Genomic DNA, 15549 nt, shown 5'->3' on the forward strand with positions numbered 1-15549 from the left:
CCTGCGGCCTACGCGTCCCGGCGTGCCCCGCGCGCGGGCGGGGCGGAACTACGCGTCCCGGCGTGCCCCGCGCGCGCGGGCGGGGCGGAACTACGCGTCCCGGCGTGCCCCGCGCGCGGGCGGGGCGGAACTACGCGTCCCGGCGTGCCCCGCGCGCGGGCGGGGCGGAACTACGCGTCCCGGCGTGCCCCGCGCGGGCGGGGCGGGCGGCTGGAGGGGCTCGGTGTGCCGGCGCTCGCGGCCCTCATGGCGGCCCCCCCGCCGGTGTATGTGTACAGCGCCGAGTACGTGGCCCTCTGCGACTCCCTCTGCAAAGTGCCCAAGCGGGTCAGCGCCGCGCCGGGGCGGGGGGCCGGAGGGGGGCTTGCGGCCCGGGGGCGAGGGGAGCGGGGTCGGGCCGCGGGGCCTGGGCCGCGGGCGCGGCCTGAGGGCCCTGAGATGGTGCCGGGGAAACGGGCCTGGTGGGGCCCGGGCGCTAGCGGGCCCCTGCTGCGGGGTGTTGGGGAGCGAGGTGGCCGCGGCCCGTGGGAAGGGTGGCGAGTCCCAGCAGGGGGGCGGTGGGGGTGGTCTGGCGAGGCTGCCGGCACCTGGGACCGGGGAGGGTGCCGTCGGGGTGCGCAGGACTTGAGGGAAGGAGGGCCCGGTCCAGAGGGGCTGCGGTGCCGGGGTACCCGTGGCCCTGGGCGGCAGGAGTGTGCTTGCACACGCGGGCTGGGATTGGGGGTGGCAGGAGCGTAGTTTTTCCACCAAAGACTTTGTGGGAACCAGTGAAGTGCTGGGTTATGTGAGAGGGGGTTGGCTGCTGCATAAGAACAGCCGTATCGGATCAGACTGCAAGTCTGTCTCTCCTCTTTTGTCACCTCTGATGGGTCGGGAGCTGGGAAACAGAAGTGGTACTTCCCAGGCATAGGCTCACAGGACCCTCTGCAGCCACCCCACCAAAAGGTTGTGCGCTGTTCTGTGTCATTTCCTGTAGCGCTGGGAAGTTCTTCCCCAGAGCAGGGCCCTGTTGTGCTGCATGGTGCACACGTTCCGGGAGGGAGGCCCTGTCCAGGGATCCTACATGCAGTCGTTGTTGTGCAGTGAGATTGGTGCCGGTTTAGCTATGCTGCTTGGAGAAGTCGGAATTGCCACTTTCTCTGCAAGTAATTTAGCTCCTAGTAGCTGTTCTTCTGTTGTCTTCAGTGTTAGAGCTGCTCTTACCTTCTTCTTTTTTTAGGCCAGTATGGTACATTCATTGATTGAAGCATATTCCTTACTCGACCAGATGAAGTAAGTGGCTCCGTTTTCTGTGAGGAGAATATTCTCTTGTCTGCTAAGGTTTGGAAGGTACTAAGTAATTGCTGGTCTCGTGCTGTCCCTGCTGCTGGCTTATAGAAGCATACACATTGTGTGTTTCTAAGATTTGAGAAGAGTCTGTTCTGCTAAATGGACAAGATTATGGGAATCGTGGCAAATGTGGCATGTGATTACCCTTCCTGGTCTGACGGGGTACTTGTGCGTTCTCAGTACAGCTGTTATCCACCAGCTCCTCTCACAGCTTTGAGCAGAAGTGATGGAGTAGAAACCGTCCTTCTTAGCGCTGCTCCGAAGCCACTAGACAGCGCTGAAATTGACAGATATCATGTTTTGCCGTGTTGCAATTTGGGAGACTTTTGGTGAGCTCTTGAGGCTGTTCAAGAGATGACGTTGACATTGGGATTTGAGATAGAAGAGTAAGAACTCTTCAGTCCCCCAGTAGGCTCTTGAGATTGGGGATGGGGAGGGAAAAAAAGGCCTAGCTTAGCTTCTCTTGCACAGTATCTCATAACATCTTAAAAGATCCCAGACTGGTGTTCAGTAGGGCCAGACAGTCCCTATGGACTTTTTTCTTTTTTAAATTCTGGTCATTTTGGCAGAATCTGTTTGGGAAATGGTTACATATACAGTTACAGAGGCAGACCTGGGGAGTTGTTGTCCTTGGAGTGGGGAGAGACAGTCCAAGCACCTGGGGCTGGCTTGGAACGGATAACTTCTTGCATTCTTCCAGTAGCAATGCAGCTGTACCATCTGTGTGCCCCAAGAGGCTGAGGGGGCTGCAGAGGGCCTCAACGTGTTGCAGGGTTTAAGCGGACAGATTGCAAGGCACCCAGGCGCAGGAAAGATGTGTTCAAGTTCCCGAGGACAGAAATTGTCTCTACTTTGAGTACAAGCAGAGTTGAGAGCATGGGAGAGTCGCTCTTCGGATCTTGCCCCAGCAGATTAGCATCCTGCAAGAGCGCTGGGCTGGGCCTTAAGGTTTTGACTCTGTAATTTCTTCTAAGTGTAATCAAAACGTTGAATCTGCTGGTAACTGGCCAAATTGGGAGAATAAACAGAAAAGGGAAAAAATTCTAAGCAAGGTGGGAAGGTTAATGCAGGTAGCACCTGCAAACGTTCCCTCAACAAGGGCAGGCGTGCTTGGGAACAGACTGGCAACAGACAGTGCCACGTTTGGGGGAAAGGCATGCTGCCGCTCAGCAGAGCAGCTCTCTCAATCAAAATGACAGTCTACTGTGGTAGGGGAAGTTATTTTTTAACAAAATACTGAAAAAAGATTCCTCATCTGAGGAGATTAAAGTTGGGCATCCCAGCGATACCCTGGTGCCTCCTGTACTGACCCCCTCCCTTCCCCCTCTCTGTCTAGGATAGTCAAGCCAAAAGTGGCTTCCATGGAGGAGATGGCAAGCTTCCACACAGACGCTTACCTGCAGCACCTACAGAAGGTCAGTGAGGAGGGAGATGATGACCATCCAGAGTCCGTGGAGTATGGGCTTGGTAAGGAACCTTGGGGGAAGGAGGAATGGAAGGTGCTCAGTTCATTTCCACCCTGAGGCTTTGTGCGTTGGCCAGAGAGAGCAGTCTTTCTTCTTTTCAGGGTTTCTTGATTTAGTCTAGTGTGTTTTTGCTTTGAGAATTCTTCGCTAATTGTTTTTTCCCAGTGTGCCTTAACTGCCTGAACAAGGTGCTTTATCGCTTCATACCGACTAAAAGCACTCCTTCTGAACCTGCAGAACCAGTGCAGCTCCCTGGATAGGCAGCTGAATTCTGTTCTGCCTCATGTATTTTCGGCAGGAGATCAACTGAGTATCAGGTCCAAGGTCTTTTTTGCTGGAGCCAACGTGAGGCGGGGAGTGAGCTCAAGCTTGCTGCTGGGTTATGTGAGTGAGATTGCAAGGTCAGTGTCCAGGAGAAGGTCGTGGTTTCATTCACGAACTGAATGCACTGAGAGAATGGGGGGGGGGGAGGTCCAGAACAGGCAGATGAGAAGTTCGCATTTCATGGCTGAATTCAATGTCGATGGCTATGTTTAAAGAGATTTGACATAGACTTTTTCTGGCTTTGCAGAAATACCTTCTTGAGAGCTGTAGGCTTAAAACTGTAAGGACATGGTTGTGTCCGAAAGAGGATCAGCCTGACCCAAGCCTGATACCGTGTTGTCACCTGTCAAGTTAACGTTTTCAGTGTGGCCAGCAGAGGGTACTATCATCCTCCAAGTGCTGCTTGGTGCCACTCTGCAGCGCCCACAGCTGCCAGGAGCCAGGGCCTTTTGCTGCTACTTGGGTGCTGCTTTGGGTATATTGAGCAGGACACAAGGCCCTGACATGCTGCCCTTGGAAAATAGGTGAGGACTGGCTGCCTGAGCCCACAAGGCTGCTGTAGCAGAAGACACTCATGTAAAAGAGCCAGGAGCTGGCTTGTATGCACAACCAGGAGCCAGAACAGCTGCTGTTTACCTGGCTTTGCTTACATCTGGAGCAGTGGGTTCTTGCCTGCCTGAGAGTGATAAAGTTTGAGCAATGCGGTAGTAGTTAGCGCAGGTGAATTAGCTATGGGTACTGCCTTTGTCTCGATCCGCCCTTTGAATTTCTGGAGCTACTTTGGCCATGATCTGAGGAGCAGCCCTGGGCTTGAGCTGGGCTGGGGAATGCCCAAGGAGGCTGCTGTAGGGATGAGGGAAGATCATGTTCTGTGGAGTACCTATGGAGTATCTAGGTTTGCCTTCCCTGTGGACAACTCAGTTTCTAGAGAGGGAAGGTACCTCTGTCGCTGTGTCCAGGCTTTCTTGGTAGAATAGCCAAAGAACTGAGAGCTTTTTTGCACAGTTGGTGTTGGGGACCAGGAGGCCAAGCAAGCCAGGCACGCGTTTTAGAAGCTGGCTGAAGACTCTTCTGTGAGTGATTTGCATGCAAGAAAGCATTTTGATTGTTGACATATTTATTTTTACTTTATGTTTATGGCACCTAGATCTGCTGTGTGTGTCCAAATGTGGTATCTGCTGTGGGGATCTTGTGCCATGTTTTTTGGGGGGGTGCTCAGATCAGAAAGTTAGAGCTATGCTTGAAGACCGATAGCTCAGAGCAAAGAGGATGCCCCTCTCCCGGAGGGAATGGCCTACCATGTCTGATGCTCTGGTTCTTGTCTGTAGGTTATGACTGTCCAGCTACAGAAGGGATCTTTGACTATGCAGCAGCTGTGGGAGGAGCCACCATCACTGCAGCCCAGTGTCTGCTGGACGGCAAGTGCAAGGTAGCAATTAACTGGCCTGGAGGGTGGCATCATGCAAAGAAGTAAGAAAACAATCTCTTCCCTTGTATTTTTTCATCTGGTGTCCGAACCTAGCCTCCTAGCTCCCACCTTCCCTGTGAACCCTTGGGGTGAGAAGATCCAGTAGTGGCTAGAAGAGAGAGTAAGGTGTGAGAGTGGGCTAGGAAAGACAGGAGGTAGGTAGCAAAGGTCAGAGTGTAGGGCAGAGGCCTGAGAGCAGGCCAGTTTCTGCGCAGTCCTGGTTCTATCATGGACTGCAATGTGGGTCTCAGGCAGTTGTATTCAAAGGTGCCTCAAGCCCTCCATCCAGTCATACTTGCTTATTTATCACCTGGGGGCCAAGTCGGAACTGATTTTGCAAAGCACATCATGGTCCCTGGAGAAGGGCTGTGGAAAGGCAAAGGGCGGATGTTGCTTCAAACTCAGGAGAGAGTGGGAATGTGTCAATACATTGTCCAAATTGTCACGTGTGGCTTTTTTTGATTTCTTAATAAGAGGAGGAGTAAAATAGCGCAGCACTGACCTCTTTTTTTTTTTTTCCCATGCTCTGAGAGCAGCTGTTTGCTCTGAACTCTAATGTCCATAGTAGTCTTCCAGAACAGTAGGAAAGGATGTAGAAATTTTGTCCCTGAGTCCTGTGGTTCATTAGTGCTAAAATCATTTGTTTCTGTGGCCCGTGGGGTATATGTTCTGACCCGGCAGAGAAGCTCTGTTGAAATATAATAATGGTGTTACTAACTATAGTGAGTGGTCTCAGTCTGTGGTGCTGCTCTGCTGGGAGCTGCAATTTATTTAATAGCTTCTAGATCCCATATGAAATCGTTGCACCCATGACTTTTTGCGGCACAGAGTCCTGTGGTGTCAGTAAGCCTTGCGTTCCCTCTTGTTTATTTTCAACCCGGCAGCTTCTAGCTTAATTGCGTACCTCTTACTTCTCATATGATGAGACAGAGTGAATAATTGTTCCCTACATGCCTTCTCCCCCTGCTGTTGATGATTTTTCAAACCTTTGTCATATCTGTCCTGTGTCATGTCTTTTCTGGGCTGAAGGGTCCTATGTCCTTGTTTAGGAGCTGTTTGAAGCATACTGTGAACTACTTCTATTCATACCAAAGTCCCCCAGAGTTTGCGTTTATTAGCATAGCCGTTCAAAAGTCTCGCTTGGCACAGAGAGGGCTCTCTTTTGTGCTGAGTGAGATTCCCTCTATGCTTAGGGTGGAAGGGGCTGAGAACTTGTCATGAACTGTTCTGTTCTCGTTCCATGGTGGCCGTGGCCTCGGGTGGGGTGCGTGAGGGGTGTTGATATTTGCCTGACTCTTGGCTGGACCATCGGTTCAGGTTCTGATGGCCCTCGACACTGACTTTGGGTAGTTTTATGACTTATGGATAATTATAGGCTCAATTTCCTGGTGATTTCTCAAGGTTTACAAGCTTGCTGCGCTTTAATTTCCTACCTAGCCAGGTTGTATACGAAAGCCTGTTTGTAACACAGGGTAATGCCAACATTACACGTTATCTCACACCGAAAAACTTTTAACGCTTCCTTCTCACCCACACACAAACTGGTTGTACTGTGCTTCTGCGCTCTCCTGCGCTGGTTGTGCCACTACGGCCCTTCCTGGTGAACGCAGGGAGGCTTGAGGCTGAGTGTTTGCTACCTGCCCCATGCGCCTCTCAGGAATGGGAGCAATTGGCCTATCCCTGCAAATACCTTTGTGGTATGAAAGGTATGTGGCATAAGCTTGTGGTGCAGCTGTGGTTTATGCCTTCTGTGGGTCATGTTGGTGTTGTTCAGTGAGGCTGCCAGTAGGAGGCAGCTTTTACCAGTTGCAGTAGTGAATAATATGAACCTGGACTTGGGTGTAAGCCCTTCACTTGATGGCTCTTCCTCTGCTGCGTTGTTCAGCCTACAGTGCAGTGTTGCAAGACAGCTGTCAGTCATGTTTGCTAGTCACCAATTCACAGGAGGAAGCCTAGGTGTGCAGGAGCCGGTTAGGCCTCAGGGTAATTTCCAGTGGGTAAATATGGTGTGCTGCACTCAGATCTCCCTCTGTAGACAGGGGTGGTGGCAAGTTTCTTCCCAGACAAGCCCAGCATTAAACCCTGAGAGGCCTCAAGCAGGAATGAGAGTTGTGCCTAGTCCTGTGTCTGATACTGCTTGAACTGTAAGTCACGCCAAGCTGCTTGCACAAGGAAGAGGTTAGCAAAGCCATTTCTCAGTTTTTGATCTGTTTCCTTTATATGGGCAGTTTCTCGCTTGCTGAAGTGACTTTTATAGACAGTGAGAAAGCAAAGAAAGGCTGATGTTCTTCAGAGAAGGGAATCTAAAAGGACAGTACCCAGGCACACTGTTTTATCAGGTACATCATCAGAAATGAGTGGGGTTTTTTTCAAGCAAACTCCAACAAATTCAAGTTGCGCCCTTTTGGCTTTATTTTTAGGGCCTCATGGAGTATTTGGGGACCAGCTGCCATCAGACTTGTGTGTAATCCTGTAGATAGGAGAAGACTTCCCTGTGAAATGCAGTCCAGCTCAACATTAGCAAGGCCTGGTTTGCCCTGCTCTGGCCTGTGAGTGGAGCTGAGTCTAAGAGAACAGAGGTTAGCTGTGCTTTTCAGATTTTTCCATCATCAAAGTTAAAAGCTTTATGACTGTATGTTTCTGATATTTCATTTTTTTAATTGTTTAGGATTTCAGCTTTTATGATAGGTATCATGAAATCATTCAAAGTCTCCTATCCTCATAGTTGCGTTTTCTGTCTTAGATGGTAGATGGTAGGCCCAACCTGGCAAGACATAGTCCAAATTCCTGCAGATGCCATATTTAGCCAAGCCTTCCCTTTCCCTCATATCTCTTTTCTGTACTCGTTAGCCTTTGATCTAACCGAAAGTGTCAAACCTTTTCAGACAATGTGGCTTTTAACAAAAGTGGACTGTCTCCTTTTAACAAGAGCGGAGTGATCTGGGGTAAATCTCCACAGAGATGTAGATATGGAACTGTGAAATTCACAGGTTAAATGATTCCAGATTTCTTACCCTTCCCCCTTTTTAATAGAGGAAATAAAGTTGCTATAAAATGGAGCCTTTTATCTAAAAGTCACTGAAGAGATCTTGCAAAGTCTCTTTTTTGCATTGGGCTTTCAGGGCATTGGGCAAGCAGCTTGAACAACGTTGATAAGGGGAAGAAGCAGCAGAGAAGACACAAAAACGGAAATTTGCCTATTTTGAAAGTAAAAGTAGGTTTTGGGGGGAAAAGTTAGTTTGGCTGGGCTGTTTTCAGGTTCCCAGTTATGGTGTTAAGCCGCTTTGCATCTTTGCCTGATGCTTGTTGTTATCCTCCTCTCCCTCAAGTCATGGCATTTGTTGGAAAGCAAGAAGTCAACCTGCTCTTTGAAGAGAGAGACTTTGATAAAGGGCATCTTTTTCAGAAAGATCTGCCTGAGTGAGCTGCTTCTCACTTGGGGAGCAGGGGGAAAAAGTTCTCCAGAAGCTACTGGTGAGCTCTGTAGAGCCTTGCTGAGCTATGCCAGGATAAAACCAGGCCATTTTTGTGCGTCGGTATCCCAGATTAAGTTCTGTGCAAAAGCATCTCTGCAGGTGGAGTGAATTGCCAGCGTGATGTTGTTTAGGGAAGGATTCTTGATTCTTAGATCCTAGAGCTAATTTGCAGGATTGAACTTAAAAAATTTAGCTATTTACTACAAGCACATTCTCCAAAATTCACTGAGAAGCACTCCCTGAGTGTCTTGCTCTTTGAAATTGTATTCCCAAGTAGGACTGTATTCAGAGGCGATTTCTTTAGCCATTTTCATAATGTCTTGCTAGTAATATAAGTGTTTCATTAAAGCTTTTGAGCTACCTCTGAGGTGCTCTGTGATTGTAGCATACTTCCGTTTCCCCTTTACCCTTCAGCCTCTCCTCCAGAGGCTGTGAGGTTTAATTTGTTCCTTAGGAAAGAGCTCTCAGATTCTGCAGTGGAAGATCCTGAAGAAGAGCAAAGAGTCACTGTCTCAAACTCAACCTGAAGTTTTCTTGTCACAGCCTGTCCTTATTATGTTGTCTGTCAATAGCTCAAATGGCTGTTGAGATATGTGCAGGCCTCTAGAAAGTTTACAGGTTGAAGCTTACAGCTCTTGTGATATGTAACATTTGAGTGAAAAAGGGAAAGTCCCAAGGCAGGGGCCAAGGCAACTGGGTGCCTGTTTCCACGGAGCTAAGGTGATGAGGCTGCTCAGGCTCTTAAACTTCACTGGCTGCCAGAGATCTGCAAGCTTCTTCCACAAGCTTCACCTGGATTTTTTGTAGCCTGATACATTCCCAGAAATCTGGAGCATTTGAAAGGGGGATTGGATCTCTACTGAATTTTCATAAAACCTGTCTTCCAAAGACCTTGGGTATTGTGGGGCTAGAGTCATGGTTGATCTTTTTTATTTTCTTCTGCTCCTCTCCGCCCATCAGCACAACAGATGCAAACATTTCCAGTGCTGACCCTAAAAGAGAACCAGGGTGAAGAAGGAAGCTTCTTTTGGTCCTGTCCTTGGGGAGCCTGGCCCTATGCTGCTGCTATCCTGAGCAAAGTGCATAGAGAAGGAAGTGCAGTGGCCCAATGCATGCAAATAATGGAAAGAAGATGGAGGCTGGCTTAAAATAGAACTTTAGTGCTGAAAGGTCCTTTTTCTGATCAGTCGACTCAGCTCTCCTTTCTTGGTTACCAAGGTCTGTGTCCTGACAAATCATTTTGGGTGGCGGGTGTTAAAGAAGAAGCACCTTCTCAAAAGTCCAGTCTACTCCCTTTTCCTTTCCTGAGTTGTTCGGCTTGACTTTTTCTGGAAGATGTTGGAGCCCAGCTGCTGAAGAAATGCTGTTCTGGATGAGTTGGGCCCAAGATTTGAAGTCATATCTAGTTTGCACGTAAGGACTTAGCTGTCAGGAGGCATCTTCTCAGCTGTGGACTCTGTAATCGTTGCTTCCAAAACAGCACCTGTGAGCTCCGGTTCTCAGTCTCTGTGCTGCAACAAAGAACACATCAATACAGCCTTTGAGTACGAAGTTTAACGTGCGGTTGTAAAGCCTGATTCAGTAGTATTAAGGCACGTCCCAGTTGTTGGCAGGTGAAGACCTGTGAAAACATAGAAGCCAGAGTGGATCTGACGCATTCCCAACTCAAAGGGATGGCTTATTTCAGGACCTGTTTAAGCATCTTGGCCAACCTGGTATTTTTCCTGCCACATCTTTCCATAGTCAGCTCTGCTCTCCAATAGCAGTGTGATGCTGATTTCCACCACTCCTTATCGCTTTCTTAATTTCACCTCATAGTGAGCCCAGTCTAACAAACTGCTCCTTCTTTCTGTGCCTTCTTGGAGCTACCACCTTTGGTTCCCCCCGCCCCTTCCTTTTGTTATTGTGTCTTAGCCAAGTCATTTAGTCTGCTTTTGTAAACCAGCCCTCCCTAAATGCTGTGACTGATTGTCTCTGGACTCCTTTTCAATCTGTCCACTAATTTTTGGACCACATCGGATGAAGAGTTCTACAAGTAGCTGCATTCAGAGGGACCAACCATAAGCACCTGGCTTCAAGATGTGATGTCCCACTCTCAGTTCCTTTGTCATTTATGTCTACTTCTACTATCAGTTTTCCCATCTCGGTGGCACTCAGCATCCCTGCTTGGGGCTTTTGTCTTGCCCGTGACTCTGTGGGATATTTCCAGCCTGATTTTTTTTCTTTTATTTCAGACTGAATTGAACTTTCCTGCCCTTGTTTCCTTTTCTTTATTTTGCAAGTTTCATGTTTTCAGTGCATTCCAATTCAGGCTTATTTATAACTTCCATCAGTGTGCTGTAACTTCCCTATCTGGCCAATTAATAAAGCTAAGAGTAATTGTAGCAGGTCCTTGTCAGCAGTCTCTGCATCTTCCCCTGCTTCCCTCCTGCCTAATAAGAAGTGCAGTTACTGCCCCTTGGTTTCTATTTTTTGTTGGCTCTCAGACGACATCTAAATCTGTGCAGCTTCTTAAGCTACTGAGACACTGTGTCTTACAGGCTCACTAGAACCTAATTGTCCCCAATGCAGAGCCCCCACCCCCCTTTTTTTAATAAAAATATCAGGTTTGCCTGAATTTTCTGAAGGTTAAGTCTTTGTACTGCTTAATACTTCTGGCTCCAGTAGCCACTAGTCTCACAGTAATTCCCTTCTTCCTGGTGTTTTAATTCAAGTTGACTGGATGGCAGTTCAGAGGGACGTTCTTTCCTCTTCTTTCAGCACTGGTATTGCATTCATTCCTCAAGTTGCTGGGTTTGGTACCTCCCAGTTTCCCTCAAAGAGAATTAGCAGCCTAGGAAGTTCACGGAAGTCTGGCAAACTGAAAGTGCGTCTTTGTCTTGTGTTTGTCCCCAGCAATTTGAGACCCAGCACCAAGCAGCTGATTGACCAATCTTTCTGTGGGAGAGACAAAAGGAGAGAGAGTTTATCTAGCAGGTGCACGTTGTCGGGAGACATGCAGTTAGCTGATTGCGATCGGGCGTACGGCTGCTAAAGGTAGTGAGCTGCTCCACTCTTCTGAGAAAGTGGCTGGTCACTAAGTGACTGCTCTTTCTGCAGCTTGAGGGTGAGCATTTATGCATGCGAACTTGAAATTTGAGACCCCGACTTCGTATGTGCATGCAAAATACATGTCCTTTTGTCGAAAAAGAGCTGCTGTTGGTGGCAGGGAGAGCAGGCTTAATTACTTCCCAACGTCATAAAGGTGGAAATGGTAACCATTGCCACCTTGGGTTTTTGAAGTTCCCAGTTTACTAGGATGCCTTTGAGGATGAGTTGATGCCTTTTATCGGTCTGGCACTGCCCTCCCTGCTGGCAGTGGTGCTTGAAGCTTGTCTCTGCCATGAATCTAGGAGCAGAAATTCCAAGTGCTGGACCAAAACTGCTGCTCTGAAGCTGGACAGCCTCTGTCCAGGCAGATATCCTGGTCTCTTTGGCCTTGAGGCTGAAAGAGGTCACGTGTAACAGTGTGGAGGGAGAGCCACGGAGCTCCCCAGTGCTTTGTTTAGGTGTGGGCAGGAACTCCTCAGCTTTCCTTTCCCCAAGCAAAAACCTCTGCAAATCTCTCTCCAAAAGGACATGTGCAGTGTCGCCCTGCTTTGTTTGCATGCCAAAAGCAGATGTTTCCTGCACGTTCTCCCTATTTTTTGCAACGCTTCATCTCTTTGGCCTGATCTGCACTAGCTTTGTCTCCCAGACGTTTCCGCTCTTGGTCCTGGTTGAAGCAAGGGCTGGCTTAGATGAGAGGTTTGGTTTACAGAGGTGTCAGTGGGAGTTAAATCCCTCAGTCTCTTGAGATCAGGCCTAGATTTTTTGGCAGCCACTAGCATCTTAACCAGTATGTCACCTGACTGGGAGAGTCCTTTCCGGGACTCAGAGTCTAGCAGCTGGGACTCTGCTGGTGCTCCCACCTGCAGTGAACTTGCCTTGATCTATATCAGAGGGCAAACGGGGCTCCAGTGCAAGGTGAACATCAGCAGCTAACGTGAACGTGAAGCAGTGCACGTTGGGCCAGGGGATGATGAAGCTGTTGAGAACGGACTGTCTGCTCACAGTCCATACTCAGGGCATTCCTCCCTACTTGGGACGAAGACATGAAATAGTTTACCTTGCTTCCTTGTGGGGTAAGGAGGAATATAGTGCATAATTACACTTCAAGATGATTCTCAGGATACCTGTTAACATCTCAGTTTTCAGCCTCACTATGAACGAACAGAGCCAGAGCATCCCTGAAAAGCAGGGAGTGATTTGAGCCTGGGGAGGAGGGGCTTGGGCCCTCCTGTTACAAACTAAAAGGCTTTGGCTTAAATCAGCTGTCTGGGGTTGGCCTAAGAATGCATGTGGAGCTTGGCTTTGGGGTTGCAGCTTGCAAAGCTGTGATGAGTAGGCGTCTTTTCATTGTGTGCCTGAACCCACTGTATGGTCTGATGGCAATTGGTGACCAGGGCTTGACTTAGAAGCAAGTCCACACTAAGGATCAGTAAACCTTCGTGTTCCTTTGGTGCCAGGAATATGATAGCGCCTCCGTGATGCAGATCAAGGATAACAGTTTCCATGCAACATCTGGTCCTCTGTTTAGCTGCTGGGGGCTCTCATGGTGGCTTAGCCCAAGATCAGTATTGTGAGGGGCTTCACATCGGCCTTCCTGCGTTTTTATTTTCCTGGGGAGGAAGGAGAGTGTTGCTTTGGGAGAGGCTTAAACTTCACACGCTCTGGAAGGGAGTAGCAGAGTATCTCACAGTTTCCTCCCACTGTCTTGAACCTGCTTCTCAGGAGCTGTGACCCAGGCAGAGCGGTGACGAGGTGTGTAGTAGACTGGACGAGGGTGCCTGCCTGTGCCTGTCCAGCACTCACAGAAAAACGATCACCTGGGACTGTGCAGGGGTCTGTCCTTTTGCCTCAGTGGGACTGAGACAGAGGGGAGAGGAAAGTACAGTAGGCAGAGGGTTTGACTTCTTTTTCCAGTGGCTCTGAATTTCTTTAAAATATTTCAGCTGCAGAAAGCTGAAGTTTTATTTGTGCAGCAGTGAAATGAGTAGAGATACCTTGCTGAGCCCTCTGTGGTCAGAGCCTCTGCACAGCAGAGCGGGCTGATGCTTTAGCTAGCTAACGGCAAGCCCAGGCCTTAGAAGTGATCAGCGTAAGCAGTCATGTTTGCTGTGCTTCCCAGCCATGATTTCTGCTGCTCCTGACCCGTCTCTTGATCGCTGCTGGGCCTTGGTTGGGTTGCTCATCCTTCTCTCTATCCCTGCAAGATGGAGCCTTGTGAAGCGCAGGTGGGAAAGGCAAGATCAGCAGTGGTTGCGTTGGTAATGTTTAGCCTCGTGGCCGTTTTTTCACAGAGACGAAGCTTCTGGCTTCTGTTACCTGAACGATGCTGTCTTGGGGATCCTGCGGCTGCGCCAGAAGTTTGACCGCATCCTTTATATCGACTTGGATTTGCATCATGGGGACGGTAAGGCCCAGTGCAGGCTGCAAGCAGCACAGCAGCACGACTGTGAGGGAGAAGCGGCAGAGATGAAGGCCTGTTGGTGCAGTAGAGCTTACCTGCTGCAACAGTAGTGGCTTTGTCTCCTTTCATTGTAGTCAGATTCCCTCAATCCACTTCTGCCTTGCCCTGGCATCGTGCCACTCATCGACTTGGTGTTATTAAAATACACTACCCTCTCATGGGGTTCTTCTGGGCAGCAGTCTTGTATCTAAAGTGACAAACTACGTTAACAAAAGTGTTCTAATCCTCTCTGTTAGAGGCTTTCCAAGCAAGAGGACCTCCCCCAGCCCCTTGTCTCCCATCCCAGAAGAACAGCCAGTGATGATGTTTAATTGTTTAATGTCACCAGTGCAGGACTGCAAGAGGGAAGCAGTCAGTAATAAATGATGGTTTTAAAAGAAGGCTTGATGCTATAAAACTAAAGCCAGAATGGGCCTTGCTGAAGCTGCTCTTTGCTTCAGGGACATTATTTCAACACCATTTAACATTTCCTGCTTTCCTAACTTTTATGGTGTGTTTCATTTTGCTCCGTTTTCCCCCCACATTTGGTTTCTGTTAAGTTCTGCTGTTATTTCTTTTCCTCTCCTCACCCCCGCTATTTTAATATGTCTTTTAGGAAAAAAAAATGTGTTGAATTGCAGCAGTGCTGAGAATGAGCAAGAGAGCCCCGTAGCTCTGGTTCTAATCAGAGCGAAGCCCTGGCCGAGGCATCCTTCCTCAGCTCCCTCCCCCAGCCTTCCAGGCCAAGCAGTGCAGCCTGGTGCTGCTAACGTGGGCACTGGCCTGAGGTGTTGCAATCCATTCAGTAATGATTAGCGTGAGACCAGCCAAATTCATTTCGGTTGTGACCTTTGCTGCATCTCAGTTCAGGTCTCCGTTTATTAAGGATAGATTTATTGAGCCACATCTGGTTTTCTGTTTCATTAGTTCCGTTCCTGTTCCGCTCGCTGCCCTTTGTTTGTTGAGTGGCTCATTTGTGTGTTTGGACTCTGTCACTTATGTGAAATATCCGTGAAAGTTTTTTCTCATCCCTCTTTTGACAGGTGTTGAAGATGCCTTTAGTTTCACCTCGAAAGTCATGACTGTTTCTCTGCACAAGTTTTCACCAGGATTCTTCCCAGGCAAGTTGAACTTGTGAGGTTTGTGTTAATTCAGTTTGCACGCTACTGACAAGGCCCCAGCACAGGCAGCTCTCCTCCCTTCAGTTCAGCAGAGGTTTCTCACTGCCTGCCTGTCTGCCTAAGTGCCTCTCCTGTTGACCCAGGAGAAGGAAAAAAGGGAGGAACTGCATGTTTGGGCTAATCTCTGGCAGAGCCACTACTGGTCTGCCACCTTCCATTGAACATGTGTAATGTCAAGTAGCTGAGGTGAGAGATTGGCACTGGTTTTACATCAGTTCTCCGAGGGAACTGTGGGAGAGTATGTGTGCCTGAGGGTGCAGCAAGAGGTTGGAGTAAACTGATAAAACAAGAGGGAAAGGTGTGTTTCCCCCTTTTACCAAGGGGAGCTAAGATTAAGTGACTTGTCCAAGGACATCAGGCAGAGGTAGGGCCCGAACCTTGAGTCCTGGTCTATCCCTTAACCATAGGACCATCTTTTGCTCTTAAAAAAACAATGGTCTGTGAACTCTCCCAGCTGGATGGTTCATGCCCAGAAGTCCAGGAGTCCCTTCTGGGATGCCTTCTATTTCCCCAGAGGTGCCACAATCCATTTCCTGTGGCAGCATTTCTGTGGCTGATGTAGTTTCTGCCGTCAAACAGGGGCTCCCTTGAATGTGAGAGCCTGCAGGACTTGAAAGCTTTGTTATAGGATGGGGTGGACCACTAGAGCGAGGTGTATCAAAACCCTTCTTTATTGGAGATGGTAAGTGGACTTCTCCACAGGCGTGCCAGGCTCTGGCTCTCTGTTCCTGTGTGAGACATCCCATAGCTCTTTCTCTTGTTGCTGATCTGCTTT

General features: G+C 49.0%; 1 protein-coding gene across 8 annotated transcripts in view; it reads left to right on the forward strand.

The window, feature by feature from the left end:
- The window catches only part of HDAC8 (histone deacetylase 8), a 55687-nt gene that overhangs the window by 2475 nt on the left and 37663 nt on the right, over positions 1-15549 (forward strand). The window contains exons 1-6 of one of the 8 annotated variants that reach the window (XM_068957694.1): positions 164-327; positions 1220-1272; positions 2666-2796; positions 4448-4589; positions 13445-13557; positions 14637-14714. In XM_068957694.1, the coding sequence (XP_068813795.1) occupies positions 247-327; positions 1220-1272; positions 2666-2796; positions 4448-4589; positions 13445-13557; positions 14637-14714 (598 nt within the window). In that variant the 5' untranslated portion in view covers positions 164-246. Of the gene's footprint in view, positions 1-163; positions 328-1219; positions 1330-2665; positions 2797-4447; positions 4590-13444; positions 13558-14636; positions 14715-15549 lie in introns of those variants that run through there. The other 7 variants (XM_068957696.1, XM_068957699.1, XM_068957697.1 and 4 more) reach the window with 7 other exon arrangements.

Source organism: Struthio camelus, chromosome 11 (assembly GCF_040807025.1).
Source record: "Struthio camelus isolate bStrCam1 chromosome 11, bStrCam1.hap1, whole genome shotgun sequence".
NCBI lineage: Eukaryota > Metazoa > Chordata > Aves > Struthioniformes > Struthionidae > Struthio > Struthio camelus.